Genomic DNA, 19600 nt, shown 5'->3' on the forward strand with positions numbered 1-19600 from the left:
CAGTTGAAATTGCAATTGATACCAGTCTATATGGTACTGTATTTTTAAGTTTTAAATATCCACATGATGTTCTACCATATTCGACCAGAGATCTTCCCTTATGTGGGTACACAACCTGTTTGCATCCGCTTCGTTCCACAGTATGAGTTGAGGAGTAACAGGATCAAGAACTCTGTGTACACTTCACTGGTCACAAGACCTTTTCTTTTTGAATCATGCCATGGAATTTTTAATAATGAAATATTTTTAAGAATTACTTCTTTATAATCTTTCTGTAATCTTGACTTGGATGAGCACATGATGAAGACGGCAAACCTGCCAATAACTTGCCGTTGCTTTTTTATTTGTATGATTGCTTTAATTCTTGATAATCCAGCCAGTGTAAAATAGTATTTGTGTTTGTGTTGTAGTTCACAACTGGACACAGGAGGAGACTCTTCAGTGGTTGGTAGAATTTGTTGAACTTCCTCAGTATGAGAAGACTTTCAGAGAAAATAACGTCAAAGGAACAACATTGCCGAGGTGAATTTTTCTAGCCCTGATAAGTTTTGTACCTTTTTGGGTGCTCCTGCAGTGTTGGGCTCTCTGTGCAGATCACGCTCAGTGAAATATATTAAACCAGGGGTCAGCAAACTTTTTCAGCAGGGGGCCAGTCTGAGGGACAAAACTTACCTATATTTTGAACGAATTCCTATGCCCCACAAATAACCCAGAGATGCATTTTAAATAAAAGGACACATTCTACTCATGTAAAAACACGCTGATTCCCGGAGCGTCTGCGGGCCGCATTTAGAAGGCGATTGGGCCACATCCGGCCCCTGGGCCTTAGTTTGGGGACCCCTGTATTACACATTAAGATTAAACATTTCTTACATCTAAAAACATTGTTAGCGTAAGAAATCTGCTTTTTTGATGGTACATTATTGTACTTATACTGACATAGTCATGCAGTTCTGTATAGTTTCATGCTATATCAGTTTAAACAAAGACATTCTGTTAGTGCCAAACTTGATGTTAGTTCAGTACATTAAAATCTACCATCTCTTTTAGTATTGTACATGAAATTTGATAAAATGCAAAAACATAGTATCTATTTCTCAGTGACTTTGAGTTACTACATATAATAGAATCTGCATTTTTAGTTGTGTCTCTAAAAGTTGCTTTCAGGACAAGGAATATAAAATCCCTGCTTTATTGTGTACAGGATAGCAGTTAATGAAGCCGCATTTATGATCTCTCAGTTGAAAATAATTGATCGGAGCCACCGGCAGAAACTACAACTGAAGGCCTTGGATGTTGTCTTATTTGGACCTCTCACACGTTAGTATTATTTCCTCTCTCTGCCTCCTCCCCATATACACACCTTTAAACTGCTAGCAGAAAGAATTGTTCTGTTGAACTGTCATTTACGTTAATATTTAGGCTAGCTAATTCCTCTGAGGGATATGTCCAATGATACTATTGTGGGTATCCTTCAGCGGATGTGTTTTGAGTATAAAAATAAACCATGGTTGATCAGTACAGGAATAAGCCAAGGTAAGTCTTGGATTTGTGTGCTATTTTATCGTCAGGTGCAGTCGTAAGGAGTTAGGAAGCTTTCACTTCTGCTTTAGATGAACCACAATTTAGCATTACATCTAAATCCTAAACTATGAGTCATCTAATTATAGCTTGCTGAAAAAAACCAGTTTCATTGCATGGTTTGAAGCTGCCTTGTTTAAGACAAACTGTAGATGCAAACCGTCATTTCACTTGCTTGTTTTTAAGTGAAAGGTAATGGCAAGTGGGCAGTCAAATTCTGAATTAGCCTTTTTTTGGGGGTGTGTGTGGGTGTAATAAAGTATTATTTATTGAATTTATATACCGCCGTATACCCGGGGGTCTCAGGGCGGTTCACAGAATAAAATCAAGATATAAAACCACAAAATACCTACCGGTAATAAAAATAACAACAACACAATGGTACTCATATCTTGATAAATTGAAAAATGTCTAGATCCCACGCAGCCCTTCTTTCTATGTCCCTCCCCCTTCTGTATTGAATTTGTGATACCCATTTTCATTTTGTATTTTTATTATCAACTTTTTAATTGAAATTTGACATTTTATGGATGACATTCATTAGAAAGAATTAAAAATCACAATTGGTGCCAAGGACATTGGAATAATTGCTCTTTGACTCTTCCTCCACCTCATACTTGCCATGGGAAGTTAGTGCAGTGTTCTGCTGGTCCTGTTTGTGGCAGTCACACAATGTTGCTTTTACACACCCACCACGCCACACCCAACCCAAGCCCCGAGAGAATGAGAGGGAGGGGGGTGTTACCTAATAACAGGCAACATTCTCCACTACCGAGGGGGGGGGGGACGACCCTCAGATGGCCAGCCACATTTCCTCTTACCTCTTATGCGCACACAGAGCACATGGGGAGGGGCTGGTGCTGTGGTCTAAAAAACAGAGCCTCTTGGGCTTGGTAATCAGAAGGTCAGCGGTTTGAATCCCCGCAACAGAGTGAGCTCCCGTTGCTCTGTCCCAGCTCCTGCCAACCTAGCAGTTTGAAAGCACACCTGTGCAAGTAGATAAATAGGTACCGCTGCAGCGGGAAGGTAAACGGTGTTTCTGTGCGCTCTGGTTTCTGTCACGGTGTCCCGTTGCACCAGAAGCAGTTTAGTCATGCTGGCCACATGATCTGGAAAGCTGTCTGTGGACAAACGCCGGCTCCCTTGGCCTGAAAGTGAGATGAGCACTGCAACCCCATAGTGACAGTTGACTGGACTTAACCGTCTAGGAGTCCTTTACCTTTACCTCTCCCCCCCCCCCAACAGAGCACATGCATGTATTCAGAGCACAGACACAAGCGCATCTCCCCATGCGACTCACAAACATGCACTTCACGAATATAACGCCTCCTCGTCTCACACGCCACAAATGCACACATAGCTCCCCCTTCTCTCTCACACACAGGCCACACATAGATCTCTTCCTCTCTGTCCAGATGTACCTCTCTCCCTAGGAGACCTCACATGCATGCCTCGGGCAGAGGAAGCACCTGCCACCAGTTCCACATTGATGGTAGACAACAGCAGCCTGAGTGTGTCGGGATACCACTGCTCCTCCCAACCTTTTTTTTTTAAAAAAGAAAAAAAGAAACCCCCAGCATGGAGTGAAAGAGGTACTTGTGGCTGGCTAGCAGGCAGTGGCAGCCTGAGTTTGCAGGAACATCCCCATTGCTCTTACCCAGCCACTTCCCCCATATCTCTAGCTAGCACGGGGTGAAGGAGGCACTTGCTACTTTAAGAAGGCAGTAGCAGCCACTGCCAAAGCATATGATGATAACTTCATTGCTCCCCCCTCTTTTTTTTTTTAGTAAGCCCCATGGCAGGCAAAGGCTAGCAGGCAGCAGTGGCAGCCCAAGCGAAGATGTTGGTACTCCTTTCTGGAATGTTTTGACAGAAGAAATCACTGGCTGCACCAAATAACGCTGCACATCAACCTTTTTCTCGGCACCACGTGCAGCTATTTTCTACAGTTGCTGCAGTTAATCTTAGGCATGATTAGTGAAAACAAGCCAGCTTAATTTAACTTGGTTTGACCCTTTCAGGATTACAGTGACTCTTCTTTAAAACACATGTGCAGACATGTTGCCAGGAGAGAGAGGAGAAAAAATTGTGCTGAGCACTAACCATACTTCAGATTAACTGCAGTTTGTTTGTTTGTTTTTACTTTGACAAACTGGTTGACCTAAAATGGAAGTGGAAGTTTCTGAACTCACAGAGCCATGCTGGAGGGGAGCGTATGGGCTCATGGCTTGTCGCAGCTTGTGTAGCACTAAACCCTGGTTTAGCATTGTATCCAAATCAGCCTAATCTTGTTAGACGATCTATCTCTCTAACTCAACTGCATTTTTCAGGACCGCCTCACAACTGGATGAAAGATTTCATCCTCACCATTTCTATAGTGATCGGCGTCGGGGGCTGCTGGTTTGCATATACTCAGAACAAGACTTCGAAAGAGCATATGACAAAAATGATGAAAGATTTAGAAAGCCTTCAAACAGCAGAACAGAGTCTGTGCGATTTGCAAGAGAGGTACGTGAAAAATAGACAATACTTTAGGGTGTTCAAAGTCCTTACGACAGCCTTGAAAGGACATTTAGTGTGAAAATATTGCAAGACTTTGCCTATTCTACATAGTGAATTCATGGTTAAGGTGATGTATGAAGAGGAGACTACTCAAGTTACATTTAGCCACTAAGCTGCACCAGCATTACTGTTTATGTATGAGTTCTGATGTTCTTCACAAATTTGAATGTCCTCGCCTTATTATTATTATTTATTGAGTTTATCTACTGCCCTATACCTGGAGGTCTCAGGGCGGTTCGCAGAAAAGATCACAGCATACATAATCAGAATAAAAACAACAACCCAATAACACACACACACACACACACACCCTGAAAAGGGCCACATTTTAAAAAGGGCATAGGATGTAAATCGGATCAACCAAAGGCCTGGTTAAAAAGGAACGTTTTTGCCTGGTGCCTAAAGGTGCATAATGAAGGCGCCAGGCAAACCTCCCTGGGGAGAGCATTCCACAGATGGGGAGCCACTGCAGAGAAGGCTCATCCTCGTGTTGCCACCCTCGGCACCTCTTGAGGAGGAACCACACAAAGAAGGGCCTCAGAAGATGATCCCAGGGTCTGGGTAGGTTCATATGGAAAGAGGTGGTCCTTGAGGTATTGCAGTCCTGAGCCTTAGCATTGTAACTTGACAGTAAACACAGCTAAGTTTGTTGAGAGAGATGGGTAACCCTTTGGTGTTCTTTTCACACACATTGAGAGGTTTAGTGAAATGTCGCTTGGCGATGCCACAGAGTAGCTTAAATTATTTGTCCAATCAATTGAGGCATGAACGGAACTGAACAAACACTATTAACTTGTGGGGGGAAATGTCTACTTTGAAGGCTTGAAAAAGCACAGGAGGAAAATCGGACTGTTGCTGTGGAAAAGCAAAACCTGGAGCGCAAGATGATGGATGAAATCAGCGACGCAAAACGGGAAGCATGTCGGCTGAGAGAGCTGAGGGAAGGAGCTGAATGTGAACTCAGCAGGCTTAAATATGCAGAAGAGGAGCTGGTGCAGGTATTTGCAAATAAAATATACCATAGCCCATGCAGAGTTGTACCTTTTCCAGCCACTTAATGGCACTGTAGCATTGGAGCAAGGGACATGATGAAATCGTAAATCAGAGAAGCAAACTGAGATCAATTCCAGAAAGGTAGTTTAGACATACAAAGCTGAAACTGGTAGAGAGAAGGAAAGAGCCAGAACTGAAGCCTTTGAACTGCACATTGTAGCTGCCTTGCTTCATCAAGTGATGCTGACACAAAACCCCACACATAAACTAAGTAGAAGAATTAGAAGCATTGCCATCTGACCCCACTCCACTCACCATGCCCCCTCCCCCTTTCCCCCCTTTTTTCTCCCACACCATCAGGAATATCCCTCCCCATATCATATTCCAAGGGGAGTTGAGTTTGCAGCTCTGCATCTATACACTTAAAAGTTCCTTTGGTAGCCCTCTTTTCAACTATACACTTTGGAGTAACAGCTTGGCTCCACACGCAGATCCCCCACTCTCTCGCTCTTGTTTTTCTCTCTCTTTCACACTAACTCGCAAACACACTCACAGACTTTAATCTCCCCCTCCCCAGTTGCATTAGCATCACCGGGGTGTCCCAAGGCTGAACCTGCACTTCCCAGCAATCCTGATGCAGCTGAAATTGTTACCTTGCTGCCGTTCAGCATTGCAGGAACAGGAATCTTTTCCCCCACGGTGCAGCTGATGACTGTGCAGTGTGGAAAGTGGGTGTGGCTTCTGGAGGCTTGGGGGCTACACCCATGGGTGCCCAAGGGCTGCCTGCAAGCTGCGGATCACCCACATGCAGTCTGAGGAAATAGGGAAAGAAAACTGAAACACTGCTTTTGTTCAAGGACACTGATAGGGCTTGCTTATGTTCATAATTTCATTGAATTTTCTGTTTTACATTTTAGAATATTCATTTAAACAACCTTAAAATATCAGTGACTTCCCTTCTTCTCTTTCCATGATTCATTTTGCATCACATAAATCCCTGCATATTTTATATAAACTGAACCATCTGGTATTCCATTATTGGATCTATCAAAACTTATCTACACTGTTGAATTTATCTTAATGCTGCCCATGTTTTCAAATAAACACAATTTTCCTCCATATATTCAATAAACATTTTCAATCTTCTTTAAACGTTCTCTTATTCTTTATGTTAGGTCCGCAAGTTGTGCATATTCCATCAGTTTAAGTTGCCATTCTTCTTACGTATGATAGGGCTTATGTTCAAGGGGGTCTTACCTAGAGATGTGAAGGCCCGGAAAAAAACCCGGAAAATTCGGGGGGGAAACCATTTATTCCCTGAAGCCTTTTTTGTTTTTTTTCCAAAAAATTGGAAAAATAGGAAAAATAAAAAAATGATTATGGGATGTTTTATATTAACATGATGAATAAAATATTTTAAGATAAGGGGTTCAAATATTTTATAAATCATTTCTAAAAAATATGTATGGTATCAGATTATTCTAATTTCTGTGAGGAAAAGCAAGTCCTAGGTTACAAACTGAACTCTCCAATGCAAGAACAAGATAAATTTCTTCCTTTAGGAGGTGCTGTTGTTACCAGAAAAGAAAAAGGTTTCAGTTTTGTTTTTGCATGTGTGTGGTATGCATTGGTTCTGTTCCTCTTCACTAGGCCTCAAACCACTGGATGAAAATATAGAGCAACAAAAAGAGCCTGAAAGTATATACGTAATTACAGCTCAGAAAATGATTCTGATTAAATTTCATGCCCATTCATTGAAACTTAGTCCCACTTCCTTCTTCAGTTCTTTTTATGAGAATGTTTTTTTTAAATACTGTGGAGAGGAAATATGAATAATTGTTACTTCTGGATTTTTAAAAATTGTTTTGTGGAGGTTTTTTTTGTTCCGCATAAACTAGTAAACAGTTCAGGAGATTGTTGCTCCATTTGTTACAAATACAAATAAATATTATTTTAAAAGTAAATTCTGTTTGTAATAATTGTTTGGATACAATATATTTTTAATATGCTAGTTGTGATAATTTTATGCCCATTAAAATTGTCCATATTTTATGTTTCTAAAGTAATAGAATGACTCAATCTGGAAAAGAAAAGAGAAGTGCTAATGTAGCATTTTTTTTTCAATTTTTCTGAAAATTTCCGCCCCCCCCCCGAAAACTGGAAAAAACAGGTTTTTTTCTGAGCTTCAAAATTACCGGAAATTTTACATCTCTAGTCTTACCCAGCAAAATTAATCATATGAGTTTTAATTTATTCATCCTGCAATTAAAACTATATAAATTTGTATAAATAAAAGCAATAGTCCTGAAAAGAAGGAAGTGTGCCTTTGCTACTAAGAAGATGCCCACACTTACCAGAGTAGCCATCACCTTAAATAAGGCTTTATGTCTTTTGTATGAGTCAACAAATGCCTCTTTAAAGATGGTCCACCACCTATGATTTCTGCATGTACTTGTGTTTTTAAATTAATTACAATAATCCTGATAAATTTTGAAGCCTTCTATCTGGAATATCTTTAAAAATCTATTTTAGTTGTTTAATCAATTAATCAACCATATTATATAGTAATACTCAGTGACTCATTGTCGATGCAGAAGTGATAAGGGGAAAAGCTGTTAAAAAATATTTTTACACTTCAGGCTTAGGTGTCTCAATATCTTTGCATATCTCTTCTGGCTCCTAGGTCCGCATGGCCCTAAAAAAGGCCGAGAAGGAGTTTGAACTGAGAAGCAATTGGTCTGTTCCTGATGCGCTGCAGAAATGGCTCCAGCTCACGCACGAAGTGGAAGTGCAGTACTACAACATTAAGAGACAAAGTGCAGAAATGCAGTTGGCAATTGCCAAGGACGAGGTATTGTGGACTTTTGAGTCCTCGCAATCCAAAGCAGTTTGTACCCTGCTGATTTCGTCACTGAACTAATACAATTCGGGATGTGGGATTGCAACTAGATGTATTTGTGTGTGTGCCCTTGCCTCTCCTGCAAGTTTAAGTTTTGAGGAAAAAAGGAAAGTTACAATTCTGGGGCATCACATTTTTGTCTCATTTTGTTCCTGCTACTGTATCACCACCCTCCTAAGAGCTGTGCCCCGGGCAGCTGCTCCTGCTACTCTATTCTAGCCTGTAGCCTGCCCACAGCTTTCTGAGTTCAGCCCAGCTTTAAATGTTTTACATTTTATAACTTGTCCAGGATAGATACCCTTTGAGGCAGCAAACATAAGTTACTCAGTTTAACGCAATACCCGCAAATTGTATTTAAAAGCAGTTCATAAAGCATTTTAATAAAAGAAATAAATGAATGCTAACCTCACCTTTAGAAAGACGCTTTTGGCGTGTTTCTGGTTTGAGGGAGTTGCATAGTTGTGGAGTTACCTGTTGAGAATGCCTTGGACTATGCCCCTAGTTGTTCTCGCTTATGTAAAGATGGGAAACCTTAAGGGAGTTTTTGTTCTATTTTAGAGATTGTGATAGGACAGCAGATCTCTTTGGATATGCTATTCCCAGGTCACTATAGTTTTCTTCTTCCTCCTCCTCCTCCTCCTCCTCCTCTTCCTCTTCCTCTTCCTCTTCCTCTTCCTCTTCCTCGGTGATCACTTGCCATAAACATGGATTTAACAGTGAGTCTGCAAGTGACTGTGGAGGCCAATTCTTGATCCATGCGTCCTTCTACAGTGGGGACCTAGGTTTCTGGGTGGGAGTTGATGACGGTGAGGGTTTGCCAAGCGTGCCTTCCTCTTAGCACGTTTCTCCCTTTTGTTCTGAGTTTGAGCGTCTTCAAACCTTTGGTAAAGGCTGTTCTCCAATTGGAGCGCTCGCAGGCCAGTGTTTCCCAGTTGCCGTTGTTTATACTACATTTTTTTTTTAAAGATTTGCCTTGAGAGAGTCACTATAGTTTGACTCACTATAGTTTAACCTCGTAATGTCTCCCAAATCCTATTGGCTAGATAAAAATGGTATATATTCCTCTTTACCCATTGCATTGTATATGTAAACTTGGCTTCATATTTGTCCTTTAATAATAGGCAGAAAAGATTAAGAAAAAGAGAAGTACCGTCTTTGGGACATTACATGTTGCACACAGCTCTTCTCTCGATGAAGTGGACCACAAGATTCTGGAAGCAAAGTAAGAGAACTGGCTAGTGGGTGATGCCCCTTGTGCTTAATGCATAAACTTGGTTGATACTGTAGTGCTCAATATTTTAATGTTAAGATTTATTATTATTATTGGGACACGAGTGGCACTGTGGTCTTAACCACTGAGCCTCTTGGGCTTGCTGATCAGAAGGTCGGCAGTTCGAATCCCCACGATGGAGTGAGCTCCCATTGCTCTGTCCCAGCTCCTGCCAACCTAGCAGCTTGAAAGCATGCCAGTGCAAATAGATAAATAGGTACCACTGCGGCAGGAAGGTAAACGGTGTTTCCTTGTGCTGCTCTGGTTTCCGCCGCTGTGTCTTGCTGTGCCAGAAGCGGTTTAGTCATGCTAGCCACATGACCTGAAAAGCTGTCTATGGACAAATGCCGGCTCCCTCAGCCTGAAAGCAAAATAACCGCCGCAACCCCATAGTTGCCTTTGACTGGATTCAACCGTCCAGGGATCCTTTACCTTTTTTTTACCTTTTAATGTGGGCTGCATTTTAAATTGAAAATAACAGATTCTATAACATAACTGTTTGTTTGTAGCTCCCGAAGAACGATAGTACTGTATACATTAATATGGCTGATCATAAATATCCCCAAATGCATAATTTGAAAAAACCCCCAAACAAACTCAAACTTCTGTTGTTTCCTAGGAAAGCACTTTCTGAATTAACCACTTGTTTGAGAGAGCGACTCTACCGATGGCAGCAGATTGAGAAGATCTGTGGCTTTCAGATAGCACATAACTCAGGATTACCAAGTCTGACTTCATCACTTTACTCTGATCATAGTTGGGTGGTAATGCCACGAGTTTCCATCCCGCCGTATCCAATTGCCGGGGGTGTAGATGACCTTGACGAAGACACTCCTCCCATCGTTTCTCAGTTTCATGGTATGTAGTAGTATATCTAAGAAGACTTTGAATGCCTGAAGATACACAGGAGTTTGGCAAATAACCACAACCATTAGAAGAATTGGCAAAATGAAATACCAAATGAAGCAACGGGTCAGCAGAGCAAAGATGCTAGGAAATATGGAAAAGCAGAAACACTCGGCATATGGAACCCCAGCTATTTCATGTGTGGGAATGTTGAGGATAGGAGGAGAGGATATATTGATTCAATATTATCCTTCACTCACACTTGTGAGCTAGAAGGAGAGCACATTCCCTTGTACTTAGTAGGAAGCTAGTTGATGGATTCGTTAGAATCATTTGAGTTAAGCAATCCAGTCTGGCTTGTCCAGATTGGACTGTTCCTGGTAAATCCCCTTTGTTGTTGTTCAGTCGTTCAGTCGTGTCCGGCTCTTTGTGACCCCATGGACCAGAGCACGCCAGGCACGCCTATCTTTCACTGCCTCCCACAGTTTGGCCAAACTCATGCTAGTCGCTTCGAGAACACTGTCCAACCATCTCATCCTCTGTCGTCCCCTTCTACTTGTGCCCTCCATCTTTCCCAACATCAGGGTCTTTTCGAGGGAGTGTTCTCTTCTCATGAGGTGGCCAAAATACTGGAGCCTCAACTTCAGGATCTGCCCTTCCAGTGAGCACTCAGGGCTGATTTCTTTAAGGATGGATAAATTTGATCTTTTTGCAATCCATGGGACTCTCAAGAGTCTCCTCCAGCACCATAATTCAAAAGCATCAATTCTTCGGCGATCAGTCTTCTTTATGGTCCAGCTCTCACTTCCATACATCACTACTGGGAAAACCATAGCTTTAACTATACAGACCTTTGTTGGCAAGGTGATGTCTCTGCTTTTTAAGATGCTGTCTAGGTTTGTCATTGCTTTCCTCCCAAGAAGCAGGCGTCTTCTAATTTCGTGACTGCTGTCACCATCTGCAGTGATCATGGAGGCCAAGAAATCCCCTTTAGTTCTCTCTTAAAAACAATAATGACACAACAGTCTTCTTTTAGAAAGTAATGATAAGGTTTACTTACATTCAGTTACATCCCACATAATGGACAGTATAAGAGCTTTGAAATGGAGAGTAAATTAAATTTATGGGAATAAAAAATAAGCTGGGAGGGAATCTTTTGAAAACAAAACAAAACATGTTCTTCCAGGAAGGAAGCAGAGAAGGTGTGCTCATTTAGTCGAGTCCAGCTCTTCCTATTTAAAAGGCGGAGGGGAAATGGGACTCTGGAGGCTTGCTTCCTGGAAAGTGCCGGAAGCTTTTCCCTCCCAGCCGCTAGTTTCCCAAAAAGGAGAAAAGAACAGCCCACACGCTCAGGGTTTCAAATTTTAGCACTGTGCTTCTTTGTGCACAGTGTGGTGCTTTCTCTCTTGCAGGCAGCCTCAAAATGCTGGCTTTGTGGATGGAGCTTTCTCCTTCCTGCTTTTGTAGGAAATAAAAGAAAGGGCTCTCATTTGGAAGTTGCAACAGAAAGCTGCTTGTTGGGCGCTCTTGTTTCTGGGAAGCCTGAAAGGAGAGAGTGTCTCAGAGATTAAGAGTCTTATTTGGGTTCTGCTGTGCAGAGGAGGGCAGTTTTAACGCTGTTCCTTTTAAACTTCATTTTCACTGCTGATTCTAGACATCTTTTATTCAAAACCTGTAAGACTATCACATTCCCCCCACCAAACTTTTCATTTCTACGGCTGGCAAAATAATTGTTTCCCTCTACTGCCCTTCTAACCTTCTGGGATTCTGAGGGTTGTGTGATTTTACTGATAAAGCCTTAAAAAACAACAACCCCCCACTCTGCTTCCAATCTGCAGCAGTTGAAAATTATTTTGGTTTGGTTTACATCTGATGTAATTGCTGATATTTGCAGAGGGCGACATCATCTTCTTCTTTGGCAGTCACTCGTATCCGAGTAAGATTGTCTTCCATGAATGTGGTCTTAACAATCTGTCCATAAGTGGCTGTGGAGGCCAATTCTGGATCCACACATCCTTCCACAGTGTGGACTTAGGTTTTCCAGGCAGGAGTTGTTCACTGTGAGGGTTTGCCAAATGTAACTTCCTCTTAGCTCATTCCTCCCTTTTGTCCTGAGTTCGTGCTTCTTCAAAGTCCATGACACCTTTGGTAAAGGCTGTTTTCCAATTGGAGCACTCGCAAGCCAGTGATTCCCAGTTGTCGGTGTTTATACTACATTTTTTTAGATTTGCCTTGAGAGCGTCTTTAAACCTCTCTTGCTGTCCACCGACATTACACTTAGCATTCTTAAGTTGGGAATTAAGTTGCTTTGGAAAACGATAAGTCTTTAAACCTCTTTTGTTGACCACCAGCATTACGCTTTCCAGTTTTAAGTGGGAAATGGAGTAGTTGCTTTGGAAGACGATAATCAGACATCTGCACAACATTACCAGTCCAACAAAGTTGATGTTGAAGAATTATTGCTTCAACACTGGTGATCTTTGCTTCTTCCAGTACACTGATATTAGTTTGCCTGTCTTCCCAAGTGATGTGTAAAATTTTTCAGAGACACCATTGATGGAATCTTTTGAGGAGTTGGAGATGGTGTTTATGAGTGGTCTATGTTTCACAGGTGTACAGGAAAGTTGGTAGTACAATAGCTTTGTAAGCGAGCATTTTGGTTTACCTGCGAATATCCTGGTCCTCAAACACTCTAAGCTTCAATCCGGAGAAAGCTGCACTCACAGAGCATAGCACAACTGTGATCAGGTTGATCTGGGCCTGAACAATATCCTGAAATCCCACGATCTAATCAGCAACACACTTCAACTGGATAGTCATTCAATTTTGAAGTTGTTTTTTGGTTCACATTTTAACTGTTTTCTACAGCTCCTTTGATACTGTTTCAGATATCATTGGTAACCTAAGGCTCATTTCACAGATAAAGTTTTTCTTGGTGGGCACTCTTGCTAAAACTTTTAATAAATAAACCTTTAAAATTAAGAGATGATGTTCACAGAATCCCTCTCCGTCCATCCCATTGATCATAATACATTCAGTGAGATGTTACAGATTCCTGTTAAATATTTGAGTCAGGTGTTGCTGCCAGCATCATAAGTTTGTGACTTCCCTTGTGACCTTCTCCAGTAAGACTTCAAAATGATAACCGAGCCTTCTGTGAAATTCAAGTGGAGGTCAGTTTTACACCTGCCTTGCCCTTGCCTGTCTCTTTTACTGATGTATTTTAAGTATGGATTAATAGGAAGGGAAGAAGGAAGGAAGGAAGGATATATTATTCAAGATTAAAATGAAGTCTTGTTGTTGTTGCTGCTGCTTCCACTCAAAATCCTTAGTCTGTGGGCTTGTGCAGATAGGACTGGTTGCAAATTCTGCCTGCCTGGAACAGAGTAATGGATCGGTTGATAACTTAGAGCAGCTGGTTGCTTTTTGAATAACATTGTTTTGTCATTCTCAGGGTCCGTCATGAAAACGAGCACCTTAGCAAGGAGCAGTAGCATGTGTCGCTCCCGGCGAAGCGTCATGCCGTCGTCTCCGCAGTCGCAACACACAGCACAAACACCGCATCCTCCACATGCCCAAGCTACTTTGCACTCTGCAGATCCAGACATCCTTTCTGTGTCCAGCTGCCCCGCTGCTTACCGTACAGAAGAGGAGGAAGAGGCAATTTACTTCACTGCTGACAAGCAATGGTATGGGCATTGGGGACGCTACCGTGACGGTTTCGGTTAGAGCTAGTTCCATGAAGTGGCTATGTGCCCTCGCTGTCCAGACTTGGACACACCAGAAGGATTTGCAAAGGATCTTTTCCGTTTAGATCTGGAAGATTGCGATAAGACTGTTAACTCCCCTGTGCCCTCTGTGGTATGCAAGATGCAAGGTATTCAGGGCTTGAAATGCAGATTTAATGTGCCCTTAGAGACTCGTCTGTTACAGCAGGCAGGCGGCTACACTTGGCACGGTCTACAAGGGCATTCCCGACATAAAAGCTGCTAACAGAGATCTGACCTTGAGGTGATGAAGTCATGGCTGACAATGAAGCCAGTAGAGGAGACTGTTCTGAGCACTGTGGTGCCAGGGCCATCTTCGGTTAGCAAGAGTCTCTGTGCAGTGAACTGCTTGATGCCTTGTTTTGAAGAGAGATTGGGGGGGGGGGGGTGAACAGTTACACAGTTTTAGAATTTTATGAATCCAGGGGAGGGTTGAGTTGGCTCTTTTAAAAAATCATTTTAGTGCAGAAGGAATAGATAGATTGTTTCCACATACAGTCATACCTTGGAAGCCGAACACCTTGCGAGTCAAATGTTTTGGCTCCCGAACGCTGCAAACCTGGAAGTGAGTGTTCCAGTTTGCGAACGCTCTTTGGACCCAGAACGTCTGACGGGGCTTCCGATTGGCTGCAGGAGTTTCCTGCAGCCAATCGGAAGCTGCGCCTTGGTTTCCGTACATTTTGGTAGTTGAACGGACTTCCGGAACGGATTCCGTTCAACTTCTGAGGTACCACAGTATAAGTGTTACATTTTTATTCTGAGGGTCACGGACCTGGTTGAATGGCTTTGTGCTGTGGAATGAGGCACTGAAGGGGAAGTGGTATCTCCTAGCACCAAGCAGAGCCACATTCTGTACCTCCACCCAGTTTTGGGAGGTGCAGAAGGTGTCTTTGCCTGATGTTGGCAATACCCACTTCCCATTCAGTGCCGCTTCTCACATCCCAACCCATTCAACTTATTCACATGAGGGGCTTTGCAAGAGGCTATGGGGCTAACATGGGGGGGGGGTAGAGATTCTGGCGAATTTGGCTCCTACCAGCCTTCTTTTGTGCCCTTTCCTCTGGATTTGGCCCATGGGCAACATTTTAAAAGAAGCATTCCCTCCTATGTGTGAGACAAAGGGAAATAACCTACACTGGAACCCCAGGTTACGTACCCCCTGTGTTGCGGACGTTCGAGTTGCGAACACCCACAACCCGGAAGTGTTTCCGGAGCGCGCGCAACCCCTGGATGTGCAGAAGCGGTCTGTGCACTTCGCGCATGCGCAGAAGCACTCAAATCACGCTTCTTCCGGGGTTTTTGCGTGTGTGTGTGTGTTTGTGATACACACGCCTGCGTTACGTACCACGACCCGGAACGGATCGCTTACATAACCCGGGGTATCACTGTACTTCATGATGGGCCTTGCCATTTGCAGTTTTTGTTTCCACTGCTGACAAGTAAAAGTTTTGTGTGTGTTTGTGTGTAAACTCAGGATTTGGAAGATTTAATGAAGTAGGTAATTTGATTATTGACAGAGGGATAGAGAGATAGAGACAGACAGACAGACAGACAGAGCCTTAAATGGAACAGTCTGACACCTTACAATTGTCTCCTCTTTGCTGCAGGGAAGTACAAGACACAGTTTCTGAATGTGACTCCTTAAATTCTTCTGGAAGGAAACAATCTCCTCCTTCGAGCCTTGAAATATATCAACCTTTGTCACCTCAAAAAATATCACGGGAGGAACTCTCAATGGAAGAGTCGTCTACTGGAGACTCTTCTTCCCTAACGGCCGATATTTCCAGGGGTTCCCCTGACTGTGTTGGCATGACGGAAACTAAAAGTATGATCTTCAGTCCCGCAAACAAGGTGTACAACGGCATTTTGGAGAAGTCGTGCAGCATGAACCAGCTCTCCAGCAGCGCTCCCGTCCCCAAGCCTCGCCACACCTCTTGTTCCTCCACCAGCAGCGAAAGCAAAACAGGTCACGAAACCTCGGCTGTCCCTCGGATAAGTAGCACCCCACAGGACCTCTGCCAGAACGGAGAGCGAAACAAAAAGGCGGCCTCCAAAATAAAAAGCCTCTTTAAGAAGAAGTCAAAGTGAGGCTGCCGGAGGAAAATGCGAGATTGTGGCATCACTAGACTTGTTGTTTTCTTTTTTTTCCTTTTTCTTTTTTAAATTAAGAATGTAGTTTTATTTGTTTTCTGGGCTTGGATGCCGCAGCAGGAAAACCTCTTAGGTCAATTCCTCTTCTGTTTTAAATGACTTTATGGTAAAGTTGTGCCAGCTGTCAATGAAAATTTTTAATTTCAAGACAGTTTACAGTCATTTGTCTATTTATTTCTGCTTTTTTTAGTTTATATAAAAATCCCATTTAAAAAAAAAAAAAAACCACAACACTTTAACACAAGCTTTAACGGACTAGTAAGCCTGTCTGGGCTTGCCAAAGTTTTTTCTTGTTTACTGAAGCATCTTCTTATCTTTCCACAGACGCTATGGCATTTGCATTACTGGACATCAGTAACTTTTAATGAAGTAAAACTACTTAAATTGCACTACTGTTTTCCTGACTGGAAAGTATCTTTGCAAGTGAAACTGTTTAGACTTGTAAAATGATGGAAGAGATGGGTTGGTTCATTGTTATTTTTTAAAATTGTTTTTAATGTAGGAACTAGCATTTCTAACAATTGATTTCTGGAACTGGAACCTCGTTTCGTCAACATAATGCTTCTTTAAATGCATTTATTAACCTAATGGGTTGGGTCCTGTTGTAAAAAAATCATGTTTATCCAGGGCTTTCACTGTGATTTTACTGCATTGCACAGGCTGAATGGTTAAAAAAAAAGACTTATTATAAAAAGAAGAGGCTCCTGATTCCATTCTCAAATGACAAAATTCAAAACTTGATTTTGAAGGACTTTTTAAGACATTCACAACCTTAAAACTGGGATAGGGACAACTGGGGGCACTTGTTTACATACTTTGACAGACGACGGATGTTTGATTTGTGAATATTTGTACTGTGGCAAAGATAATAAATTGAAAATATTATTGTGCACTGACTTGTTCTGATTTTAGCCATTCCAGCCCAACCCAACCCCCCAACCCCCCAAATTCTTGCTTGTTAGAGGTAATGGCCTACCACGACTGGTACTTGCTGTTATATTGTGGATGCCTGTATTTCATTTTATATATTTTATTGGAGTGAGCATAAGTATATAATAATACTTAATCCTATTACTGGGCATAGTCAGTTTTGAAGCAAATTGTCAGTCGAGCACATTTACTTTTGCAGCAAGTCCCCCCAATTCGGTTAGGTGTCAAGCCAAATTGCTACACAAATAAGCCTTGTGCTTTGTACACTTTCTCTTCCCCTCTTCTTGTTTGCCATTGATTCATTTAATTTGTTCTTCTTTTAGCATAAACCAAATGCTACACCAGAACACTACTACTTGCACCGTCCACTTTTTGAGACCAAGTTAGTTTGAAGCCGGTTCACAATCCTGATTTGGAGGGAACGCATGAACATTGAGCTCATTCACATAGCACCAAATCGTTGTTTGCTATTAAGTAGGAATCAGCCATCCAGGTTCAGTGGGTCTTCCTTCCAAGCGACTATATAGAACTGCAGTCCTATCCTGTTACACCCCTTGGTTCTAGCATAAAATCTTACGTATTTGCTTTAACTAGGTTGGGATCACACATGTATGTGTAAAGGTAAAGGACCCCTGGATGGTTGCAGCACTATGGGGTTGCAGTGCTCATCTCGCTTTCAGGCCAAGGGAGCCAGCGTTTGTCCACAGACAGCTTTCCGGGTCATGTGGCCAGCATGACTAAACCGCTTCTGGCGCAACGGGACACCGTGATGGAAACCAGAGCGCACGGAAACGCCATTTACCTTCCTGCCACAGTGGTACCTATTTATCTACTTGCACAGGCGTGCTTTCAAACTTCTAGGTTGGCAGGAGCTGGGACAGAGCAATGAGAGCCCACTCAGTTGCGGGGATTCAAACTGGCAACCTTCCGATTGGCAAGCCCAAGAGGCTCAGTGGTTTAGACCACAGCGCCACCCGCATCTGCATGTATGTGTAATAGGAATCAGCAACTATGTGTGAATGACTTGGCAGCTTGGATGTGTGGACTATTATTTTAAAAAGCATTGTGTTTGCAAGTTACTTGACAGTTCTATATGTGGTATTATAATTACAATAACCTTTTCAGATGTGATGGGTGACTTTGCAGCCGAGTGATGAACATACATGTGTAATCCACCTCTCGTAGCATGTGTCAGATTTGTATGATCTTATGCTGCTAGCTTAATGTAATTTTTACGGGCCGGATGTAATTTTGTGTGTTAACTTAAAACTAACAATATTGCAGTGCGATGTCATATTATTATTATTATTATTATTATTATTATTATTTTATGTATACAGCTATATACCCAGGGGTCTCAGGGCGGTTCACAGAATAAAATCAAGATATAAAATCACAAAATACCTAATAAAAATAAAAACAACCCAGTAGCACCCCCCCCACACACACAAAAAGTACATTTTAAAAAGGCATAGGATGTAAATTGGATCAACCAAAGGCCTGGTGAAAAAGGAACGCTTTTGTCTGGCGCCTAAAGGTGCATAATGAAGGCGCCAGGCGAAGCCCCAGGGGAGAGCATTCCGTAGATGGGGAGCCACTGCAGAGAAGGCCCTGTTCTTGTGTTGCCACCCTCCAGACCTCTCAAGGAGGCGGCACACGAAGGAGGACCTGCGAAGATGATCTCAGGGTCTGGGTTGGTTCATATGGAAAGATGCGGTCCTTGAGGTATTGCAGTCCTCAGCCATTAAAGGCTTTATAGGGACTTTATAGCACTTTGAATTGGGCCTGGAAACTAACTGGTAACCAGTGCAGTCGGACCAGGATGGGTGCAATATGCTCAAACCTTGCTCCGGTGAGCAACCTGGCCGCTGAATTCTGCACCAGCTGAAGTTTCTGAACTGTCTTCAGAGGCAGCCCTAGGTATAACGCATTGCAGTAATCTAACCTTGAGGTTACCAGAGCATAGACAACAGTAGTTAGGCTATCCCTGTCCAAATAGGGGCATAGCTGGGCCACCAGTCGAAGATCTTAGAATCTAAAACTGAGGTGAGATTTAGAAGGCAAGCTTTCAGATAAAGGCAGCCAATCTTTATGTTCAGCAAGCTTTTATCTTTTTGTTTGAAGTTACAGTTCAGTAACGAAGGAAGCTTTCATAGTGAAATAGTGGCTGGTTGTACAAAGCCATCACCATTTTTATATTGGTCAAATAACGGTATCATAGAATCCTAGAGTTGGAAGAGACCACAAGGGCCATCCAGTCCAACCCCCTGCCATCAGGAAACACCACCAAAGCATTCCTGACAGATGGCTGTCAAGCCTCTGCTTAAAGACCTCCAAAGAAGGAGACTCCACCACACTCCTTGGTAGCAAATTCTCTTAGTCTTGAAGAGTGTAGAGCTGATCGAGAATTTTGTGGAAGTGAACTCTACCCGATTCCTCTTTGCTTACCAAGTACAAATGATATTTGTAAGAAATATCCACATATTTCTTCACAGTAACAATGGGACATGGTCTCAATGGTCATCAGAGATTAGGGGTCCAAGTGTTGACTAACATTCATTTGCATAACTGCATAGCAGAATCCGTTCCAGCTCAACTATC

The 19600-nt window shown here is 42.4% G+C and overlaps 1 protein-coding gene across 1 annotated transcript in view; it reads left to right on the forward strand.

Annotated features, from left to right (window-relative positions):
- The window catches only part of STIM2 (stromal interaction molecule 2), a 72561-nt gene extending 56288 nt beyond the window's left edge, over positions 1-16273 (forward strand). Inside the window, exons 4-12 of the mRNA XM_033160699.1 lie at positions 411-522; positions 1205-1320; positions 3912-4089; positions 4964-5141; positions 7820-7987; positions 9157-9257; positions 9925-10163; positions 13606-13840; positions 15526-16273. Of these exons, the coding sequence (XP_033016590.1) occupies positions 411-522; positions 1205-1320; positions 3912-4089; positions 4964-5141; positions 7820-7987; positions 9157-9257; positions 9925-10163; positions 13606-13840; positions 15526-16006 (1808 nt within the window). The 3' untranslated portion in view covers positions 16007-16273. The remainder of the gene's footprint in view (positions 1-410; positions 523-1204; positions 1321-3911; positions 4090-4963; positions 5142-7819; positions 7988-9156; positions 9258-9924; positions 10164-13605; positions 13841-15525) is intronic.
- The last annotated feature ends 3327 nt before the right edge of the window (positions 16274-19600 follow it).

The sequence above is a fragment of the Lacerta agilis genome, chromosome 9 (genome assembly GCF_009819535.1).
Source record: "Lacerta agilis isolate rLacAgi1 chromosome 9, rLacAgi1.pri, whole genome shotgun sequence".
In the NCBI taxonomy this organism is placed as follows: Eukaryota; Metazoa; Chordata; class Lepidosauria; order Squamata; family Lacertidae; genus Lacerta; species Lacerta agilis.